The sequence below is a fragment of the Bos indicus genome, chromosome 15 (genome assembly GCF_029378745.1).
Source record: "Bos indicus isolate NIAB-ARS_2022 breed Sahiwal x Tharparkar chromosome 15, NIAB-ARS_B.indTharparkar_mat_pri_1.0, whole genome shotgun sequence".
NCBI lineage: Eukaryota > Metazoa > Chordata > Mammalia > Artiodactyla > Bovidae > Bos > Bos indicus.
In genome coordinates, this window is record NC_091774.1 from 18904680 (window position 1) to 18928572 (window position 23893).

Consider the following 23893-nt stretch of genomic DNA (forward strand, 5'->3'; position numbering starts at 1 on the left):
CTGCTTTTGAATATGCTATCTAGGTTGGTCATAACTTTCCTTCCAAGGAGTAAGCGTCTTTGAATTTCATGGCTGCAGTCACCATCTGCAGTGATTTTGGAGCCCCCCAAAATAAAGCCTGACACTGTTTCCACTGTTTCCCCATCTATTTCCATGAAGTGATGAGACCAGATGCCGTGATCTTCATTTTCTGAATGTTGAGCTTTAAGCCAACTTTTTCATTCTCCTCTTTGACTTTCATCAAGAGGCTTTTTAGTTCCTCTTCACTTTCTGCCATAAAGGTGGTGTCATCTGCATATATGAGATTACTAATATTTCTCCCGGCAATCTTGATTCCAGCTTGCGCTTCTTCTAGCCCAGAGTTTCTCATGATGTACTCTGCATATAAGTTAAATAAGCAGGGTAACAATATATAGCCTTGACGAACTCCTTTTCCTATTTGGAATCAGTCTGTTGTTCCATGTCCAGTTCTAACTGTTGCTTCCTGACCTGCATATAGGTTTCTCAAGAGGCAGGTCACGTGGTCTGGTACTCCCATCCCTTTCAGAATTTTCCACAGTTTATTGTGATCCACGCAGTCAAAGGCTTTGGCATGGTCAATAAAGCAGAAATACATGTTTTTTGTAACTCTTTTGCTTTTTCCATGATCCAGTGGATGTTGGTAATTTGATCTCTGGTTCCTCTGCCTTTTCTAAAACCAGCTTGAACATCTGGAAGTTCACGGTTCACGTATTGCTGAAGCCTGGCTTGGAGAATTTTGAGCATTACTTTATGAGCGTGTGAGATGAGTGCAATTGTGTGGTAGTTTGAGCATTCTTTGGCATTGCCTTTCTTTGGGATTGGAATGAAAACTGACCTTTTCCAGTCCAGTGGCCACTGCTGAGTTTTCCAAATTTACTGGCATATTGAGTGCAGCACTTTCACAGCATCATCTTCCAGGATTTGAAATAGCTCAACTGAAATTCCATAACCTCCACTAGCTTTGTTCATAGTGATACTTTCTAAGGCCCACTTGACTTCACATTCCAGGATGTCTGGCTCTAGGTGAGTGATCACACCATCGTGATTATCTTGGTCATGAAGATCTTTTTTGTACAGTTCTTCTGTGTATTCTTGCCACTTCTTAATATCTTCTGCTTCTGTTAGGTCCATACCATTTCTGTCCTTTATCGAGCCCATCTTCGCATGAAATGTTCCCTTGATATCTCTAATTTTCCTGAAGAGATCTCTAGTCTTTCCATTCTGTTGTTTTCCTCTATTTCTTTGCATTGATTTCTGAGGAAGGCTTTCTCATCTCTCCTTGCTGTTCTTTGGAACTCTGCATTCAGATGTTTGTCTCTTTCCTTTTCTCCTTTGCTTTTTGCTTCTCTTCTCTTCACAGCTATTTGTAAGGCCTCCCCAGACAGCCATTTGGCTTTTTTGCGTTTCTTTTCCTTGGGGATGGCCTTGATTCCTGTCTCCTGTACAATGTCATGAACATCCGTCCGTAGTTCATCAGGCACTCTATCTATCAGATCTAGTCCCTTAAATCTATTTCTCACAGCGTATAAAAGCTTGCAAATAGTAGCCTTGGCATTCTTACCAAGGTCTTTCTTTCTCTACACACTGTTTTTAACCGTGTAGCTGCTACCTATTTCATACCAGTAGGCATTCTCTTACGACAGAGTAGCTCTGAGGCAATGAATCAGAAGGTAGAGGATGACAAGAAGAGAGGAGGATTTTGAAGAAGGAATGACAAGTGATAGAAATTGTTCATATTTCAAGACCAAGATCATTGGTCTCAAAAAAATTTAGAAAAAAATAAGCATTGTGGTTAGTAGTTTAGTTTAGGACTGCATACTAACATCATATCGTAAATGTCATCATGGGGCGACATGTATCCAGTACTTAATTCTCAAACTGACTTAATGAGTAATAAAGCTTATTTATAGGGGAGGAACCGAGATTCTCTTCTTATTCAACCATATTCTTCAGTTCCCTTATTACCACCATTATGACCAGATTTATTATAAAAGGGATCTGGCCTAATACTGTTGAACCTTTGTATATAATTTAGAGATGTCTACCTGGGAGGTTTCTCTTCTTATTCTCATGAGCTTGTAGCATCTCATGATATTCATTTCATTATCTGGGTACTTGGGCTGTTTCTCATATCGAGCCTCCAAAATGAAATAAATACTCAAGATTTTATAGGGTTTATCAACTTTGTGGCAAGTCTTTGACCTGCTTATTATCTCTATTTTCATCAAGTTCTTTGTTTTATGGATTCTTAAAACACCACCATGTAGTGAGGTGGGGTGGTTATAGATGGATGGTCAGTTTAGCTGTAGAGGTTGAGGAGCGGGGGCAGAGTTTGGTGCTAATGGAAGATCATTTCATAGACTACAGAGATGAGTAGTGGAAGCTTCCTACAGGAAGCTAGGCTGTGTCTGTTTTTCCCATCCCTGTATACCCGGAGCTCACGACAGAGCCTGGAACATAGTAGCTCAGGAAATATTTGAAGGAATTGATTAGTGAATCAGTGTTTCTGTGTAAATTTATTTTTCTCCCTGTCTTCATAGCTGTATTGTAGTTGTTATAGATTTAAATGTGGAAGACCAGTTTTTTATGTTGTTTGGATGAAACTCTGTAGAATAGGTAACAGATCAGAGAACCTTGCTGTGTTCTTAGTTCTGGGGAGGGATTTAGAATCACTGGGGTTTTATTCTTGGAGGGAAGGGCGTACCTTCAGGCTAAAGATTATTGTATTGTAATAATTCTTTTTATTCACTTTTGTTGAGCCACTTTTCTTCTCTGAAAAAAGAAGTTCCTGTAATAATGAAATGAGGATTGATGTCGCCTGCTTTTTTATTTGACAACTGGGAGCTCCATTCTTAACTGACTTAGTTGCCTGAGATTCATTAAAATAGGTTATACACTTCCACCACCTCCTGAGAAACAGGGGTCTCCAAATCTACAGATTTCCAAGCACCATGGAATGAAAGTGGTTTAAATATATAGTCCTGGCTACTTTTGAAATTCATATTTCATGGTACTCTCTTTTCTGGAAGCTGAGGACCTGTACTTTATGAGAAGCCAAAAGACATGTAGTAATGTCTATAAAGAAGTATTTTGTACCTTGAAATGTAATTTTTCATGTTTTTTTTTTGTCTCCTGGGAATTTGATTTTTATTATTGAATTTCATGACCTTCTTATCATTTGTAGCATGGCAGAATTAAAGGTAAAATTGTGCCTTTTTTTTGTTAGCATAATATGCCTTTTGGTACCAATCCTAAAAATGAAATAGGAAAAGGAAAGATTTAAAGTATTTCAACCACATAAATATGTGTGTTTGGGGTTGGTGGTTGAGGAACCTCAGTTACTGAATCTAATAAAATTCAATTATATTTTCCCCCTAATCATCGTAATCCAACCTTTTATTTTTGTCTTGTCATTTATAGCATCTATGATTCATATACTCATTTTTTTTAAAAAGGAACTTTTTCCCCTCTCTTAGCAAAAGAAAAATTTGTAGTTTTTTTCCTATATTAATTTCCCAAATTTTGGATTGCCATAACTCTACTTTCTGTTTTCTGTTTAAAGACGGATGTTTACTCTTGCCTCTTTTCAGGTGGAGTGCTAATATAGCTTTTTAAGATAACAAAGAGAAGTTTTCTAATTTCCTTTTTGTGTCACCCAGTATTAAAAGTTTGTTCTTTTCATTATACTTTATTTTCATGTCCTGGTCATGATCATTTCATATTTTAAAGGTTTTCAATATCCCTCATCCACCTGAGACTTGTGGCAGAAATCTTAAAAGGAATACTTATTCTACTCACATGCTCATGTGATCTGTGATAGCCAATTTAAATTTTGAAATTTAAAGAATTCTTCATTGCCTGTGATGAATTAATACTGCAGTTCAGTGGAAATTTGTTAATATGCTTTTTCCTGCTATGATTACAGTGACTAGATGGAAAACCCCAAAGAGAGATTGTGTTTACTTGTTTAGAGAGAGTTTTTCTGATGTGACCATATTGAGGTTATTCTTTGGAACTTTGAAGTGCCATTTTTTGATGCTCTGGTGTGTTGGGAGAAGGTCAGTTACTGAATAATTACAATAGCAATTTGTGTGACTGTTAAAAGTATTTAATTATCTGTTTCTCTGCACAGGAAACAGGCAAAAATTAAATAATATATTGGGTTGGCCAAAAAGTTCCTTCTGTTCTTAAGTGAGGTTTAAGGACACATTTTTCATTTTTACCAAGAACTTTATTGAACAATGTAGTCACCATTTTGTTCCACTACCTTCTACCATTTTTCACACAACTTCATAATTCTGTCTTCTCAAAACTTTTTGTATTTTTGAGCAAAGAAGTGTTCTATGTGCCTTTACAGTCTTAGAGGGAATTGAAATTTTTTCCATTAGAATTTTGTACAGACCGAAATAAATGGAAGTCGGAAGGTGCAGTGTGTGATGAATATGGTGAATGAATCAGAACCTCCCAAGCAAGCTGTATAAGTTTTTGCCTGGTCATCAAAGAAACATCTTACATTATCCTGATGGAAGGTTATGCATTTTGTGTTGACTAATTCCAGACACTTTTCATCAAGTGCTTCTTCCGTTAGTTCAATTGGGAGTAGTACTTGTTGGAATTAACGGTTCAGTTTTCCAGAAGGAGCTCATAATAAAGGACTCCCTTCCAATCCCACCATATACACAGCATCACCTTCTTTGGATGAAGACTGACTGGCCTTTGGTGTGGCTGGTGGTGGTTCATTTCGTTTGCCCCATGGTCTTTTTCGTTCCACGTGATTGTACGGTATCCACTTCTCATCAGCTGTCACAATTTGTTTTAAAAATGGAACTTTTTTATTATGTTTAAATATAAAATCACATGTGGAAATATGGTCTAAACGATTTTTTTCACTTATGTGGAACCCAAACATCAAAGTGATTAACATAACCAAGCTGGTACAAATTATTTTCAGCACTTAGTTTGGATATTTTGAGTATGTCAGGTATCTCCCTTGTAATAATAATGTTGAGTGTTCTCAATGCTTTGATATGATTGCCATCAACTTTAAGTGGTCTACCCAACTGTAGATATTATCTAGTAAGAAATCTGTAGCACAAAACTTCATAAACCACTCTTGACACGTTTGATCAGTCATAGCACCTTCTCTATCCACTGTACAAATCTTTCTTTGCATTCCATTTACATTTTTACCTTTCTTAAAATGATGAGGAATCATATGCTGAATGAAAATATTGCTTGCTTTCTTCCATCTTCAATATTAAAATGACTACTCACCAGTTTTGGTGAGTTTTTTTTAATAAATGCATGCTGATATGACAGCTATCACAATTCAGTCTAAAAAAAATTGTTTCGAGTGAAGTTAAACACAACTAAGCGCTACTTGAGCCATCTTACGGGAAAAAACGTTGGCTGTTGACCAACCCAATACATGAAATGCTATCAGCAAACGAATCCTGTTAGAGTGAAAGACCCATACAGTTGTTGTTGTTTGGTTGCTAAGTTGCACCCAACTCTTTTGCAGCCCCATGGACTGTAGTCTGCCAGGCTCTTCTCTTCATGGGGTTTCCCAGGCAAGAATACTGGAGTGGGTTTCCATTTCCTCTTTGAGGGGATCTTCCTAACCCAAGGATCAAACCTTTGTCTCCTACGTTGGCAGGCTGGTTCTTTACCACTGAGCCAGGGAAGCCTACCCATGCAGTATGTGTGTGTGAGTCACTCAGTCGTGTCTGACACTTTGTGATCCTATGTACTGTAGCTTGTCAGGCTCCTCTGTCCATGGGATTCTCCAGGCAAGAATACTGGAGTGGGTTGCTATTCCCTTCTCCAGGGGATCTTCTCAACCAGGGATTGAACCCAGGTCTCTGGCATTGCAGGCAGATTCTTTACCATCTGAACCTCCAGGGAAGCTCATACAGTAGCAGACCACTGTTAATAATAAAAGGAAACGTAACATTTGGCTAAAGCATGTTGTTAAGCTAAAAACTATTCATATCGTTTTTGTTGTTTTGTTCAGTCACTATGTCTGACTCTTTCTGACCCCATGAACTGCAGCATCCCAGGCTTCTCTGTTCTTCACTATCTCCGGGTTTGCTTAAATCATGTCCATTGAGTCATTGATGCAGTCCAGCCATCTCATCCTCTGTTTCCCCCTTCTCTTGCCCTCAGTCTTTCCCAGCATCAGAGTTTTTTTCCAGTGAGTGGCCCTTTACATCAGGTGGCCAAAATATTGCAGCTTCAACAACAGTGCTTCCAGTGAATATTCAGGGTTGATTTTCTTTAGGATTGACTGCTTTGTTCTTGCTGTCACAGGGACTCTCGAGTCTTTTCCAGCACTTAGTTCGAAAACATCAGTTCTTCTGTGCTCAGTCTTCTTTATGGTCCAACTCTTAACATCCATACATGACTACTGGGAAACCTGTAGCTTTGACTATACAGACTTTTGTCGGCAAAGTGACATCTCTGCTTTTTAATATGTTGTCTAGATTTGTCATAACTTTTCTTCCAAGGAGCAAGTGTCTTTGAATTTCATGGCTGCAGTCACCATCCACAGTGCTTTTGGATCCCAGGAAAATGAAATCTGTCACTGCTTCCATTTTTCCCTTTTCTATTTGCCTTGAAGTTATGGGGCCGGATGTCATGATCGTTTTTTTCAGTGTTGAATTTTAAACCAGCCTTTTCACTTTCATAAAGAGACTCTTTAGTTCCTCCTCACTTTTCTGCCATTAGAGTGGTATCCTGTGCAATGCAGGAGATGTGGGTTCGATCCCTGAGTCGGGAAGATCCTCTGGAGGAGAGCATGGCAACCCGCTCCAGTATTCTTGTCCGGAAAATCCCATTGACAGAGGAGCCTGGTGGGCTATGGTCCATGGGGTCGTAAAGACTGAGACACGACAGAAGCAACTGAACACTACTGCTTCTCTCACTTTACTAAGCTCTTTAACAATGAACAGATTTGTTGATTTCTTCCTCTTTTCTTCTGACCTTGATCCTGGAACTTGCAGATAATCTTTAGAGTATTTCCGTGTATAACTGCACATTGTTTAAGTTTTCCCTGCCCTTTTAGTTGTATGTTTTATTTGGAAGTCAAAGTAATAGCCATTTTCTCCAAAACTAGTGTAAAAAAGAATAATAATCTCAGAAAAGAATAACTTAGCATCAAGATTTATTTAGTGTGTATGACACATGAACAATTGCCATTTGAATTTGAATTTTTGTTAGTTTCACTTAGAATTTATCTTTCCTGCTGTGTGGTCTGAAGCTATGAAAACTCAATCTGCAAGTTCTGTGGGCTTTCCTCCTCTTTGCATTAATTAGATCTAACCTGCTTTGAAACTTTTTAATAAAAAGGAGTCTGTAAACCTAGGTGGGGTGTATAGTGTGGATTGTAGCAATTTCCTGCCCTTCTCAATGCTGTGAGCAGTAGAGCAACCTCAAGTCTGTCTCTCAAGTGTGTATTATACTTGGTTCTTGAATCTGCAGAAAGCCATGTGTAAAGAATACTGACAATGATAGATTGTCCGGACTGAAAAAACTTGTTAATTCTCACATTAGTGAATGTTTAATGTAAGAGGGAATCATGATTGCAGTTTCATATTACTTCATGAAAAAATTATTTGCTGTTTGCTCACTGTTTATATTGATCTGGTAGTTGATTGTATTTGAAATACATTTATATATTGTTAGCTATGATTTTGGATTGAGACTAGCATTTATATTGTTTTACCACTATTTTTTGAAGAAGAAAAGAGGCATTCTATTTAAAACAAATTTTTTTTCAACTTTAGCTTCATTTTGTTGTTTTGAATTTTATTATTATACATATCTGTTATTCTTATTTTGAAAATGTTGGTACTGCATTTTCTGCCTGTTTTATGAGCATTGGAAAACTAATGGGGAAATTATAAAGCAATGAGAAAAAGTGCTTAAAAGAATAATCTTCTGTTCTTCTTTTGAGAAAAATACTGCCACTTTTCTAAGAACCCCAAGGATGAGGGTTTTACATCTTTTATAAATTCTACTCTTAGAGGAGAAGGGAAATAGTCTTTACTACATGTCTTCCTTTTTATTTTAATAGCCAACATTGTGAACCTGTCATATGTCAGACATTGTGCTAGGCATTTGTGTTATTTTATGTAATTCTTATACCAATTTTATGAAATGTGTGCTTCTGTTATCTCCTTGTTTGGGTGAGAAAATGAGAGTAAGTTGCCTAAAACTGTACAGCTAATAAGTGAACTGTAATTTGATTACATATTTGGCACATCTTTAATGATTATGAAAACTGACACCAATCTTACAGTAGACACTTAATAAATATCTATGGAAAGGTAAATGTGCCTTATCCGGTTGGCTTAAGAAGAATTGTTATGAATGTGTAGTGAGATTTACACTTACTAGATAAGTTTACAGGTGGCTAATTTTCCCTCTCTTCTTGTAGGAAAAAAGACTGAAAGAAAGGGAAGCCAGAAGAGAAGCCAGTAAGAGACAAGCAAAGGTAAGGGCTTATATTTTAATGAGAAAAATGTTTGTAGCATTGAATGGAATTTAAATACTCTTCTTTTCCATATGCATTGTATATTTATTTATACATCATGACATTTGAATTGGATTTAACTCTGTGTATGTATGTCATTTGCTTTCTCTTACTTGTTTGTTTCTTCTGTGGTATAGAGTGAAGAAATGAGATAGTTTGTTTATAGGGCTTCATTTTCCTACTTTCACCATCTTATTCTGTTTTGTGCATACTAAGTATAGGAAATGGTTGACTGTGGGTCAGACCTGATAGGATTTTATTGTATCTCATCTTCAGAGGCAGCCCATGCGAACCCAACTTGGTAACAGACAACCCTGAAAGCATCGGTTTTTTCAGCTCCTAGAACCTAAGGGAAATCACTCTGTGTCTCCCACCTTCACTAAATTCTGTAAACAAAAATTTTAGCAGTTGTGTATGTACAGTTTCTTTCAAATATGTGTACAATTATAAACACTATCATCTATGTGCAGCTGTAATTTTTATCTGGTATGTTTGACACCATGGAAAATTCAGCCTCTGCATTCTGAGGACATGTAATAGAAATGATTCCCACAAACCAGGGCACAGAAATGCATGTCATTTCTCATGCTGTATCTCACTGTGCTTTGCCTGACTGGCCGTGATTTCTTCTTAGCAGTTAGCAAAGATCCGACTCCTTGAGTAAACCCATCATGTTCTTTGTCATTTTTTCCATGCACTTAGAGAACAAGTCGGAGATGATAACTCATGCTATAGTTCTAAAGTGGGAAGCAATTACTCTTCAGTATAAGATGAAAAGACTGCTTACATTCAGTATTAAATATCACTCTGTCTTCAAAGGTGCCCGAAAACGAGAACTACCGTGTGCATGCACCCTGACTTGCTAAATCACGTGGTGGAGTCTGCATTTGCATTTGAAATGCAGATGTGAACAGTCATGGCATAGAAATGAGATCTCAGGAACTATAGTGGGAAAAATTTAAATTTAAGAAGAAAATCTTAAATCTAATGAAAGCATTTGATTTTTATGAATATTGCATGTTCAGCATAAAGATAAACCATTTTATGTTACTAAAAAGCTCCTATTTCTTTCTGTGAATGAAATTATAAAATGAAAGGTATAATCTGGAGCCAAAAGAAAGGCCTGTCACTGTATTTGCTTTGTGTGTATTGGTTCATATTTATATATATTACTAAATATGGTTTATTTTCTGTACTTGTTGATACTGTATGCTTCATCTTTCATAGTGGTTTAAACTGTAAGAAAGAAATTGCTCTCACCCTTGAGCCTGCCTCTTGTGCTGCTTCTCTTTCCCTACAAGTTGCTGTATATATTTTGTTTTGATACATTGCCAGCTGGGAAATGAAAAGCAGTAAAGGCCTTCAGAGTTAGATTTTGCCACTGGGATCGACCTCTAAAGTGAACTCCTCAAGCCAAGCCCACCCCTCTGCTCCGCACCCCTTCCCATGTTTGTCATGTGTTTGTTTCCCGATGTGTGAGAAAGGAGGAGGACTTCTTGTCAAAAGGTTGTTTCGTTTATGTACAAGCCCTAAGGGCTGTATTGAAAACAAAGAATAGAACAACTGACTTGTCTTTGTTGCACAGCCAGGAGCTTTCAATAGAGACTGTGTTTTAGTATTGTTCTGAGTGGTCAAGCTGCCTGCATTTCATAGCCTTGTGTGAGTGCTCAGAGACAGCAGCCCCTTTAGAAGAGTGATGTTAGCAGAGAGATGAGAGGACAGGTTGTAGCCAGGACTCACATTCCTCAGGACACCAGGGATGACAGCAGTGACAGATTCAGGCTGACTCACGGAGGCCAAGGAGTTAGCTTGGGTTACCCCGTATGTGGAGAAGGCAGTGGCACCCCACTCCAGTACTCTTGCCTGGAAAATCCCATGGACAGAGGAGCCTGTTAGGCTGCGATCCATGGGGTTGCTAAGAGTCGGACACGACTGAGCAACTTCACTTTCACTTTTCACTTCCATGCATTGGAGAAGCAAATGGCAACCCACTCCAGTGTTCTTGCCTGGAGAATCCCAGGGACGGGGGAGCCTGGTGGGCTGCCGTCTGTGAGGTCGCACAGAGTCGGACACGACTGAAGTGACTTAGCATACCCTGTATGTATCCAGCTTCTTTTCAAATGAAAGTTACAGAAGTTGGAGGCTCTGGAGCTTTCCAGGTGCCCCTTTGGAAACAGACCTAGAAGATGTTGGAGGGACTCTGTAAAGAAGTGATTGCCCAAGGTTCTATGATAGATATCTAAGAATAAATGTATGAGCTGGATTATGGGTTTTCCAATCGTGTGTGTGTGTGTGTGTGTGTGTGTGTGTGTATGCGCATGCATGCAAACATGCTTTAAGTGATGGATGTGGCTGAAGTTTCAGAGTAAATTTTATCTTTTTTTTAATATGGTTAAACGTTGTGTGACTTGAGGCTGTTGCCTTCTGAGGCCTTCTGGTCAGCTTCAGTGCAGAGCATCCTTCAGTCACTGAATCTATATCTAAAGGATACCTTAGTGGTAAAAGAAAGTGGTGACTTACTATACCACCAGAGGTGTGGTCTTACCCATTTATAGCTATTTTAAGAAGTCAATGCATAGAAACAGAAGTGTGAGAAAGGAAGACTTCCAGAGCTGTTTCCTACCTTGTTTTGTGCTTCATTTAGCGAACCTCATGTTACAGGAGAGGAATACAGAAGACAGTGTAGTTACTTTAGCAATTGGAAAAATGTATTAGAATAAAAGTTGATAGAATTATCTTTATTACCCAGAAAAGAGAAGGTTTGATGATATTGTGAGTTTATAATTTTATAAATGATGCTTGGTGGTATCTTTTTCCCAACAAAGTAAGTATTCTGAAGAAAAATTGCTTTGAAGTTAGAATGTAGTAAAATAAAGTTGGAATGGACTTCCCAGAAAGCTGATTCAACTTTTTGCTAACAGATATGTCTAAGATCTGCCTAAAATACGTTATATGCAGTGCCAGGAGTTAGAGAGAAATATGAAGTTGAAACTTCTAAGAAAGTTTTCGGGGTACCCAGTGTCTAGTGATTTGAGAGATAGAGGTCTTTGGATATTTAAACTTTCTTTAGCAGAGAAATATTTGAACTATTAAAGAATATTTGACTTTTACTTTAGCTAACGGAATATTGTATGTTCTTATAAGTTAGAAATTTTAAACTGGCACCAGAAAAAGTAGTTGGAGCAATAATGAATAGACCACGTTGCTTTTTGGATTCAGGGTGGTTACATAATCCTAGAAATACAGCTTTACCTCATTATCCAGCTAGATGTCCTCGTGTTACTTTGATGGTCTCAAGTCTCTGGGTGGCTTGATGAAACTGAATACTGAGTATGAAGGAGCAAAGAGTAGGAAACAGTTTAGTTTCCTGAAAGTTAAGCATTGCTTGGACTATATTATTGATGGTGCTTATAGTTCTTATTTTTAGGTATGGGGGAAATTATATGAAAACAATGTTTAAAATGATGTTGTACATTTTGAGGTTGAATTGTATAGCCACCATAAATTTTAACTTTATTTTCTCCTCATTTTATTTAATTGCTTTAAGGCACTTTATTAATGTACTTATACAATAGTAAAATACTTTCTTGGATACCTAAAGTGGTTTTGGTTAATTCTTTCACAATAGGAGTAGAAGAAGTTGTATACTTTTAGAACTTGAATATCCTTGAGAGATATTCTGGAGGTGTTTCCTAAAACTGGTTTATAGTATCTTTTTCTCCAGCCAGCAATAGTTTCATGAAGCAAACCTAAATTTATTTATTTTGATATTATGTTCTTTCAAAATCTTTTTGAACTTTTCCTGTCCATGAAATGTATGAATGTGAAACATCCACTCATCTATTCCAGCGATTTTAAATAGTACAGTGAATAGCCTAGGGGTTCTGCTGAGGTATCCCCCAGGACACAGGAGGGTTATTTGGGCAGAACTCCAGGCTTCCATTTTGTCTTCATTCAGAGAGGCCCTGTTATATTCTCTGTGTGTACGGAAGCTTCCAGGGAAACTTTTGTTTGAGATAGTGCTTCTACTTAAATACATAAATCCATACATACATGTTGTTTTTTAAGAATCCAGGGACTTTCCTGGTGGCCCAGTAGCTCAGACTCTGTCTTCCCAGTGCAGGGGGCCCAGGTCTGACCCCTGGTCAGGGGACTAGATCCCACATGCTGCAACTGAATATCCCACTTGCCGCACCCAAAGATCCTATGTGCCGCAGTGAAGATTGAAGGTCCCCCGTGCCACAAATAAAACCTGGCACAGCCAAATAAATAAATATTAAAAGAAAAAAAAATACTCAAATAAATTAAAGCTAAAGACAAGTAAATGACTTAACATCATCCCTGGCTTCTTTGATGGCAGAACTGCTGTGTGTACTCAGGCTCCCTGAGTCCTCATTTCCAGTTATTCTTACTGCCCCATACTGTTTTTGTATGCTACTTTATACCTCTTGTACTTCTATTTTTTTTTCTTTAAAAACAAACCAGATCTGTGGTACATAGGCTAACAACTAATCATAGAAAATTACTAATAACAGATACTAATAACAGATACTAAGTCTGGAAAGCAGTCTGGATCTCAGTTGCTGGCTGACCCCTTGATCTGAGGCAAAATGTGTAACAAAAAGTATGTCTTACTGTACCCTCATCTGCTAAAGGATTTTCTCTCCTCGTAGAGCTACAAGTAGACATTAATAAATGTTAGTAATGGTTATTCCCACCTTTTTCTGGGTCTTAAGCCTTTGCATTTATTTCCTTTTGACAGGGCTTTATTAACTGCCACCTAATGAATATTTTTATTTTAAGAGGAAATGCCTCCCCGTTCCATGTTTCATATAGACCTTCTAACACCTCTTTCCTTTTTTTTTTCCTTTTTTGACATTTATAACTGAAATATTTAACTGGTCTCTTTCTTCATTTTTAATGTGTTTGGAATTTCAAGGGCTCTAGAAGATTAGTTTATTTTAAACCAAACAGCTTTTAGAAAACACAATAATGAAACTGTAAGTTTGTTTATAGTCCCAATTCCCAGTGAAAGCAAAGGTGCTCCCTGAAAGTAAATTACTCCCCCATTTGAAGGGTCTGAACTCTCACAGGGCACTGTTTGCTGCACTGATAAAATCACTTATTTAATGGTGCCCTAAATGAGTCATTCACTTTCTCTAAGCAAGCTATTCAGATAATACCATATTTTAGTGCTATAATAAGACCCATTATGCTGTCCTTCTACTTCTTGTATAAACAACATTGAGTCTTTATAGATGGACTTTTTTCCCTTTAGTGTCTACCTGAATTAGCAGTGAAAACCCATGTAGCTTTTATTATCATTCTAATGTTGATGTGGTTTGCTTGGAGATTAATGTAGTGGCTTTTGAATTCCAAACACCACCCCCCTGCCTCCACCCTCTGGCCCAAGCCTCTTTCTTTGGTGGTAATGAAGAAAGGGATTACTAAATTTGAACCTTTAACCATCTTGGATTAATTAAGAGATACTTCTAGTGTTTACTGTCAGAGAATCGTCCTGTTCTACTCATAAAGATTCAAAAGTTAAGTATGGGAGTTAACTATGAGAGCAGGAACAGTTCTAGTCATGCATATCATCCACATGCTGTTCTTTTAACACTCAGCTACTTGGTCTTTCTTAAAAAGATTTTTCCAACCCTCTCAGATGTAATGGACTCCTCCTTTTGTAACTTCTACTCTAGTCCCTTTTATGAAGCGTCTGATAGTTTATAGCACTTAAGTGGACAGGTGTCTGTTTTTCCCACTCTGCTCTAAGTCTTGTTTGTATTGCTTACCACAGTGCTTGGTTTATAATAAGCACTTAATAAATATTTCAGTGAATGAGGGGGTGAATGAGTGATTTAAGGGATACAGAGCACTGGCTGTAAAATTCTTTATTATGGTAAAATATATCCTAAAATTTACTGCTTTAGCCATTTTCATGGCTATATAGCCATTTGGTGGCATTAATTACATTCACATTTCTGTGAACAACTACCAACTGTCCATTTCCAGAATCCTCTCATCATCCTGGACTGAAACTCTGTGGCCCTTAAACAGTAAATCTCCATTCCCACCTCTCCCAAGAGTGTAAACTTTTAAAGAGGAAACTCAGTCTTTAGCAGGTGAGAAAATAGAGGCCTTAAATGAATAGGTGATTTTTCCAGGGTTTTATAGTTAAGTAACAGCAAAATGGGGCCAGACCCCAGGTCTCTGAGTGATTATGTGTGTGCTTTTCATTCTGCCTTAAACTCTGTCTATAACAATATGTGAAATACCAAGGAGTGCTGAATGTATTAAGGTGTCACATTTTAAAATATAATAAAATAAAGTTATTAATACTACTCTCAGTCACAAGCTCAACACTTATTAAGGGTTGTAACCCAAGTAATACTGTAAGTTTCAGTAGCATCAATGTTAAACTTATCAAAAGATTTAAAAAAGAATATCCATTTTTTCTTCCAGAATAAATAGGAATAAATAAACTGATGATATTAGTTTCAAGGCCAGTGTAAAGCATAATAATAACTAATAGTAGCTATAATTTATTAGGGCTTCCCTGGTGCCTCAAATGATAAAGAATCTGCCTGCAGTGCAAGAGACCTGGGTGTGATCCCTGGGTCAGAGAGATCGCCTGGAGAAGAAAATGGCAACCCACTCCAGTATTCTTGCCTGGGAAATCCCATGGATAGAAGAGCCTAGTGGGCTACAGTCCATGAGGTCGCAAAGAGTCAGATACAACTGAGCAAATTAGAATTTCATTTCATCATTTATTGACTGCCTATTCTGTTATAAATACTGTAATTAAAGGCTTCACATACATTATTTCTTTAATCCTCATGAACAATGGTGTGAGCTTGTATTATCTTTATTTCCTAGTTGAAGAAGGATTATGCAACTTCCCGAAGATCACATAGCTAAGGATATTACAGAGCCCTGATTCAAATCTACTTTACTAGACTAAAAGAGCCTTGATGCTTAGCATAAGGCCATACTGTCACCTCATTTCCAAGGCAGTCAAGAGTATTCACATTTTAGTACTCTCAAAAGCCAAAGTACAAGTTGCAAGTAAATACTTTATTCTCCTGAAATTGCTTCTCTTATCCACAGTTAGTTCCCTTTTTATAGTAGTTACATTAAAGAAACAGAACAGGTAGTTGCATAACCATTGGCGGATACAGTATGGTTAATTTCCCGCTAATTTCTATACACCCTCACTATAATCCTAGTACTCAAGTTTTTTCTTATGAATTAAATATTATGAAACAGTTTACCATTACTTCCAGCCCATGGAGATCAGTTAAAATTGTCACATTCCCTTTTATTGTTTACTTTTATGCAAACCTCCCCTCTGCCTAGAATGTCCTGTCTTCATTGCTTCTTCCTCCTAGCACATTTCCTTTTTGAAGACTTTCCTGACTCCTTCAGCAGATTAGGCATTTCTTTCTTTCTGTTCCACTCTAGTTTTGGACATTATTCTGTCATCGTACTTAGTGATAGTCTCTGTTACTTCTAGGCTGTAAACCACCTTGTGAACAGCAACTGAGATTTTTCATAGCTGGCACATAGTAAATGCTTATAAATACTTTGTGAGCACATCAATGAAATGTAGGTATGTTTAATTCTTTAAGTTAGCATAATGCTATGTCAGTCGTGTCTGACTCTTTGTGACCCTATGGACTGTAGCCAGCCAGGGTCCTCTGTCCATGGGATTCTCCAGGCAAGAATACTGGAGTGGGGTGCCATTCCTTCTCCAGGGGATCTTCCTGACCCAGAAATTGAACCTGCGTCTCCTGCATTGCAGGCAGGTTCTTTACTGCTGAGCCACCCGGGAAGCCCACAGTTGCGTCGTATGCATTTCACTTTCTGCTGAATTGTGAAAGTACCCAGTATTCCCCAGGCTCTCCAAGTTGATGCTCCTCTCCTCGCCCATCTTGTTTATTCAGCACAATTTAAAACAAACTCATTAACCTACATTAAGGTTATAGATGTTTAACATTAAAACAGAATGTATGAAACTCTTAGGCAATCAGGATCCCTTTAGAATACTTGATCCGTACCTTATTTGCTAATAATGTGCTCAGTTGCTCAGTCTTGTCTGACCCTTTTTGACCCCATGGACTATAGCCTGTCATGTTCTTCTGTCTATGAGATTTCCCAGGCGAGAATACTGGAGTGGGTTGCTATTTCCTTCTTCAGGGGATTTTCCTGACCCAGGGATTGAATCCACGTCTCTCCCTCAGCAGGTGATTTCTTTACCGCTGAGCCACCAGGGAAGCCTGTCCTAATGTGTACACATTGATTGACTTTCCTTTTCTTTCCCCTTTTTACTAACTTTGAAATCTCAAGCTTTAGTGTAATTGAATACAGAAAGCTATGTCTGTTGTAGTTTATGAGTGATAAAAGGAACACTCTTTGGTAGTTTGATCATGATGATTGTCACCTTGCCTGTGGTTTTGGAACCTAGCCTCCATTGGAGTTATGAGACTTCATTCTGTCATTCAGTACCTTGCTCACAAAAACTTTTTGATCATCCACATCAGTGGATCCTGTTAAAACTACTTTGTTGGCAATGTCATGTTGAATATTTGATGCCATTTGACATAGATTGCTTGAATAATTGCAATCTTATTAAAATTGCAACATGGTTAGACAGTGAAAGAGTGAGCATAAAGATGTAGGTCTGTCTTCACCTCCTGGCTCATGACCACTGAAGGCCATGCAGGGGGTTGTTAAGATTAAGGATGATCTTAAGCGTGTGCTATGCGAGCCATTAACCCTGAGAACAAGAAATTTTTGAGAAAACAAGTCATATTTATACCAGATTAATCTGGGACAATTTTTGAGACAGAATTTAATGACCGTTTTTAGGAGGGACTTCCTTGGTTGTCCAGTGGCTAAGACCTCCGCACTCCCAATTCAGGGGACGCAGGTTTGATCCCTGGTCAGGGAACTAGATACCACATGACACAACTAAGACCCAGCTGCAGCCAAAAAAAAAAAAAAAAAAAATCAGTGGATATTCAAAGGGAGAGAATTAGCCTTCATTCTTGAAAAGAGGGATGGCATACATGGAGAGGGATGAGAGGAGTTGTTAGAGTACTGAAAAAAAACCTTAAATAATTTTGTTTTATTTTCTAAAATTTGCAAAATAAAAGTGTTCTAACCACATAAAATTGGAGGAAAATAGACTCAACATATTTGAATAAGGTGTCAGAAAAGCACTTGTGTGCTTACATTCTCTCTCATATATATAAAATAAATGGATAAATATTTAAATATATATTGAATATATATATATATATATATACTCTTTTGTATATGTTATAGATGAACATTGTATTTTTAAATGGTCTGTTGGATTCTGCTTAGTTGGGTGGTCCTTTAGATCTATTCCAAAACATTAGGATTCTCCGTTCAGATTGGACCAAACAGAATCAAGTAATCCTTTTGATGCCCTTTATACTCAGTCATGGTTTATCCTCCTTATCTTAAGTTATAGATAATATGATGATTTATATTCTTTTTAAAAATTTAATTGAAGTATAGGTCAAATAGAGTATTACATTAATTTTAGTTGTACAGCATAGTGATTCAACATTTGTGTACCTTATGAATTTATCACCACAATAAGTCTGGTAACCATCTGTCATCATACACAGTTATTGGAATATTATCAAGTATGTTCCCTATGCTGTATATTATATGCCCATGACTTATTTATTTTATAACTCTAAGTTAGTATGTCTTAATCCCCTTTACCTGTTCTGCTGCACTCCCCTCTGCTCTGATGACTGCCGGGTTGTTCTCTGTATCTGTGAGTCTGTATCTATTTTATTTTGTTTTGTTTTTTAGATTCAGTATATGAGTGAAATCATATGGTATTTGTCTGACTTATTTTAATTAGCGTAATACCCTCTAGTTTCATCCATATTGTCACAAATGGCAAGGTGTCACTCTTTTTTATGGCTGAATCGTAGTCCACAGTGTATATATACCACATCCTCTTTATCTATTCATTCGTCAGTGGACATTTCAGTTTCCCACCTTGGCTACTGTAAATAGTGCTGCAATGAAAATAGGGGTGCATATGTCTTTTCTAATTAGTGTTTTCATTTTCTTTGAATAACTAATTATAAATGGAATTGCTGGATCATATGGTAATTCTAGTTTTAATTTTCTGAAGAACTTAAATACTATTTCTCATAGTAGCTGTACCAATTTACATTCCTACCAGTAGTGCCTGAGAGTTTCCTTTTGCTACATCCTCACCAATTTTTTTGTTGTCTTTTTGCTAATAGCTATTCTAACAGGTATGCAGCAATGTGTCATTGTGGTTTTGATTTGCATTTCTTTGAGCATCTTTTCCTGTGTCTGTTGGTCATCTGAATGTCTTTCTTGGGAAAATGTCTATTCATGTCCTCTGCCTAATTTTTAATTAGGTCGTTTAGTGTTTTTGATTTTGAGTGTAACTTCTTTGTATATTTTGGTTATTAATCCCTTATCAGGTATATCATTTGCAAATATCTTGTCCCATTCACTCTGTAGGCTTCCTTTTTGTTTTATTGATGATTTCCTTCACTGTGCTAAAGCTGTTTAATTTGATGGATTTCCATTTGTTTATTTTTGCTATTCTTGAGCTTCCCTGAGGAGTTGTTGTTGTTCAGTCCCTCAGCCCTGTCCAACTCTTTTTGACCCATGCATGCCAGGCTTCCCTGTCCGTCACTGTTTCCCAGAGTTTGCTCAGACTCATGTCTGTTGAATCAGTGATGCCACCTAACCATCTCGTCCTCTGTTGTTACCTTCTCCTCCTGCCTTCAGTCTTTCCCAGCATCATGGTCTTTGCCAGTGAGTTGGCCCTTCATATCAGGTGGCCATAGTACTGGAACTTCAGCATCAATGAATGTTGAATTGATGTTCAATGAATATTCAGCGTTAATTTTCTTTAAGATTGGTTTGATCTTCTTGCAGTCCAAGGGACTCTCAAGAGTCTTCTCCACCACCACAGCATCAATTCAAAAGCATCAATTCTTTGTTGCTCAGCTTTTTTTATTGTCCAGCTCTCACATATGGGCACAACTACTAGAAAAACCATAGCTTTGACTATATGGACCTTTGTCTGCAAAGTAATGTCTCTGCTTTTTAATATGCTGTCTAGGTTGGTCATAGCTTTTCTTCCAAGAAGCAAGCCTCTTTTAATTTTGTAGCTGCAGTCACTGTCCACAGTGATTTTGGAGCCCAAGAAAATAAAGTCTGTCACTGTTTCCATTGTTTCCCCATCTATTTGCCATGAAGTAGTGGGGCTGGATGTCATGATCTTAGTTTTTGAATGTTGAATTTTAAGCCAGCTTTTTCATTCTCCTCTTTCACCTTCATCAAGCGGCTTTTTAGTTCCTCTTTGCTTTCTGCCATTAGGATGGTGTCATCTGCATATCTGAGGTTGTTGATATTTCTTCTGGCAATCTTGATTCCAGCTTGTGCTTCATCCAGCCTGGCATTTTGTGTAATGTACTCTGCATATAAGTTAAATAAGCACAGTGACAATTCTGAACTCTCCTTTCTATCTCATTGATCCTGAAAGACAGATCGGTCTTTCAGGAGACAGAGCCAAAAAAAAATATTGCTAAGACCCATGTCAAAGAGCATATATATTGCCTGTATTTTTTTCCCCTTGTATTTTATGGTTTTAGGGTTTACATTTAAATCTTTAATCCATTTTGAGTTGACTTTTATATGTTGTATTGGTAAGTAGTCCATTTTTCTTCTTTCACAAGTAGCTTTTATTGAAGGGGCTTCTTTGCCTCAATGTATATTCTTGGTTCCTTTGTCACAAATTAATTGATGGTATATAAGCGTGGGCTTAATTCTGAACTCTCTTTTCTATTTCATTGATCCATGTGTCTGTTTTTGTACTATTAAGATGCAGTTTTGATTACTATAGCTTTATAATATACTTTGAAATCAGGGCCCACAATACTTGCAGCTTTGTTCACCTTTCTTAAGATGCTTTGGCTGCTTGGTGTCTTTTGAAGTTCCAATAGATTTTAGGATTATGTATTAAAGTTCTGTGAAAAATGCCATTGATATTTTGATAGAAATTGCATTGAATCTGCAGATTGCTTTGGGATGTATGAACAGTATTAATCCTTCCAGTCTATGTGCAAGGCGTACCTTTCCATTTATTTGTGTTGTCTTCCGTTTCTTTCATCTGTGTCCAATAGGTTTCAGAATGCAGGTTTTCATCTCCTTAGTTATTTTATTCCTAGGTATTTTATCCTTTGTGATTTGATAGTAAATGGGCTTGTTTCTTGATTTTTCTTTTAGAACATTATTAGTGTGTGGAAATACAATTGATTTCTGTATCCTGCAACTTTACTGAATTCATTTATTCTGATAGTTTTTTGTTGGAATCTTTAGGCTTTTCTATATATGTAGTGTTATGTCATTGGCAAATAGTGACTTTCATTTCTTCATTTCCAATTTGGATGCATTTTATCTCTTTTTCCTGTCTGGTTTCTGTGGTTAGGACTTCCAAAACTATGTTGAAAAAAAAATGGTGAGAGTAGGCATTCTTGTCTTATTCCTAATCTTAGAGAAAAAGCTTTCAGCCTTTCATTGTTGCTTATTATGTTAATTGTGAGTTTGTCATATATAGCCTTTATTATATTGAGGCATGTTCCTTCTGTGTTCACTTTCTGTAGAGTCTGTGTCGTAAATGGAGGCTGAATTTTTTCAGATGCTTTTTCTGTGCCTATTGACATGATCATATGATATTTATCCTTTAATTTAATAGTATAGTGTATTGATTGATTTGAAGATATTAAACCATTCTTGCATCCTTAGGATAAGTCCCACTTGGTTATGATGTATGATCATTTTAATGTACTGTTGATTTTTCTTTACCAATATTTTGTTGGGTTTTGCATCTCTCTTTATCATTGGTGTTGGCCTGTAATTTTCTCTTTTTGAAATATCTTTATCTGATATTGGTAGTGGGGAGATGCTGACCTCTTTGCATCCTTCCTTGGATTTGGAAGGATTCCTGCTTCAGTTTTTTGTAATAGTTTGAGGATAGTTGTTAACTCTTCTTTAAATGTTTGATAAAAGTCACCTGTGAAGCCTTCTTGTGCTACATTTTTGTTTGTTGGGAATTGTTTGATTACTGACTCGATTTCATTACTAGTGATTGGTCTGTTCAGATTTTCTATTTATTTTTCATTCAGTCTTGGGAAATTGTATGTTTCTAGGAATTTATCCTGGAGAAGGCAATGGCACCCCACTCCAGTACTCTTGCCTGGAAAATCCCATGGACGGAGGAGCCTGGTAGGCTGCAGACCATGGGGTCGCGGAGAGTTGGACACGACTGAGCGACTTCCCTTTCACTTTTCCCTTTCATGCATTGGAGGAGGAAATGGCAACCCACTCCAGTGTTCTTGCCTGGAGAATCCCAGGGACGGGGGAGCCTGGTGGGCTGCCGTCTGTGGGCTCTCACAGAGTCGGACACGACTGAAGCGACTTGGCGGCAGCAGCAGCAGAAATTTATCCATTTCTTCTAGGTTGTCCAGTTTGTTGCTATTTAATTAATTATTTGTAGTCATCTCATAATCCTTTGTATTTCCTTTTCTTTATTTTTTGTGTATCTTGTTAGGTTTTTGGTAAACCATGAGGTTCATATGTAACACCTATATTTATAGTAGTCTGTTTAAATTGATGGTCACTTAGGTTTGAGGGCATTCTAAATGTGCTACATTTCTGTCACCGCCCCCCCCCATATTTTATGTTTTTGATGTCATGTTGTGCATTTTAAAATTTTGTGAATTGCTTAAACTAATTCTTTATAAAGATAGTTTTAATACTTAATACACTACCTTTACTCTATGTTTGCTTTTACCAGTGAGATTTTTTTGGTTGTTGTTCCATAATTCTTTTGTCTCTGGCTATGGCCTTTTCTTTTCCATTTAAAGCCCTGTCACCAGGGCCAAGTGCTCTAGGGGTATCCCCTGCGTGGTCCTTCTACTGTGGTTGAGCCATTATTGCTGTGGGTGTATTTGGCCCCAAGGCCCACTGGCTGGGTGGCTCTGCTATGACTGTCGACTGTCATGGACATCCTAGTGGATGGAGCTTGTCCTTGGCTGGCTGGGACTGCTTTGGGCATACTGATGTGTAGAGCTGGCCCCCAGTGTGACTGGCTGCTGTCTTACAGGTGTGCTGGTGCTTGCCTCTGGGAATGGGAGATGCTTTGAAGGAGTGCTGGGCAGCGCAGTTCTCAGGGGGATATAGGAGCAGAGTTCATGGTGTTAGCTAGATTGATGGAGAGGTGACAGACGTGCCACCAGTGCCAGGCCAACTAGGTGCGAGGAGAATAAAAAAGCAGGCTCTTGCCAGCGTTTTTGTCCTAGGAGAAACTTCTACCAAATCCATGTCCCTCTGGCACACACCCTAAAATTAGTCAGTGAATCTCCAGATGTTTTTTAAGTTGCTGCCTCTGTGCTGGGACTTGGAGTGAGTGAGTTCGTGTGCAAGCCCTTTAAGAAGAGACTCGGTTTCCCACAGTCGTCTTCCAGCTCTTCCAGACAGAAACTCCACTAGTTTTCAAACCAGATATAATGGGAGCTCATCCTCCTGGCGTGAGCTCCCCTGTGGAGGTTACCCAGCATGGAACTTGGAACCCCAGCTCTTCAGGGGAGACCTCCGTGGTTATGACATCCCTCCTGCTTGTGCGTCTTTGCGCCAGGGGTGTGGATTCTGACTGGACTTGGCTGTGCCCTTCCTGCCAGTCTCAGTGTGGCCTTTTCTTCATATACTTTAATTGTGAAAAATCTGCTCTGCTAGTCTTCAGTTTGTCCTCAGAGATAGTCCTGTAGTTTTATATTTTGTATGTCTGTAGGAGGAAATGAGCTCAGGATCTTCCTACTCCATCATCCTAACCCAGACTCCTTGAACAGTCAATGATTATAAGTTTTGTATTAGTCCCTAAAGGCCATCCTGATCTTGGTGTTTGTGTGTGCACACTCAGTCATGTCCTACTCTTTGTGACCCCATTGGCTGTAGCCCTCCAGGCTTCTCTGTCCATGGAATTTTCCAGGTAAGAATAGTGAAGTTGATTACCATTTCCTACTCTCAGGGATCTTCCCGACCCAGGGACTGAACTCACATCTCTTGTGTCTCCTGCACTGGTGGGTGGATTTTCAAGCATTTATAAAGCTATCTCCTATTCCTGTGTGAAGTACATTTTAGTGACTTAAGGAAACCTCTTGGGTGAGGAGGTGGTGGTGGTGAATTTTTTACTCACTACTGTTGTTTGTGGAGTATAAAGTGGCCAAGCTTTATTGCTGCCTT

General features: G+C 38.0%; 1 protein-coding gene across 1 annotated transcript in view; it reads left to right on the forward strand.

Annotated features, from left to right (window-relative positions):
• Positions 1–23893, forward strand: part of DDX10 (DEAD-box helicase 10) — a 302422-nt gene that overhangs the window by 173689 nt on the left and 104840 nt on the right. The window contains exon 16 of the mRNA XM_070803372.1: positions 8459–8515. Within this exon, the coding sequence (XP_070659473.1) occupies positions 8459–8515 (57 nt within the window). The remainder of the gene's footprint in view (positions 1–8458; positions 8516–23893) is intronic.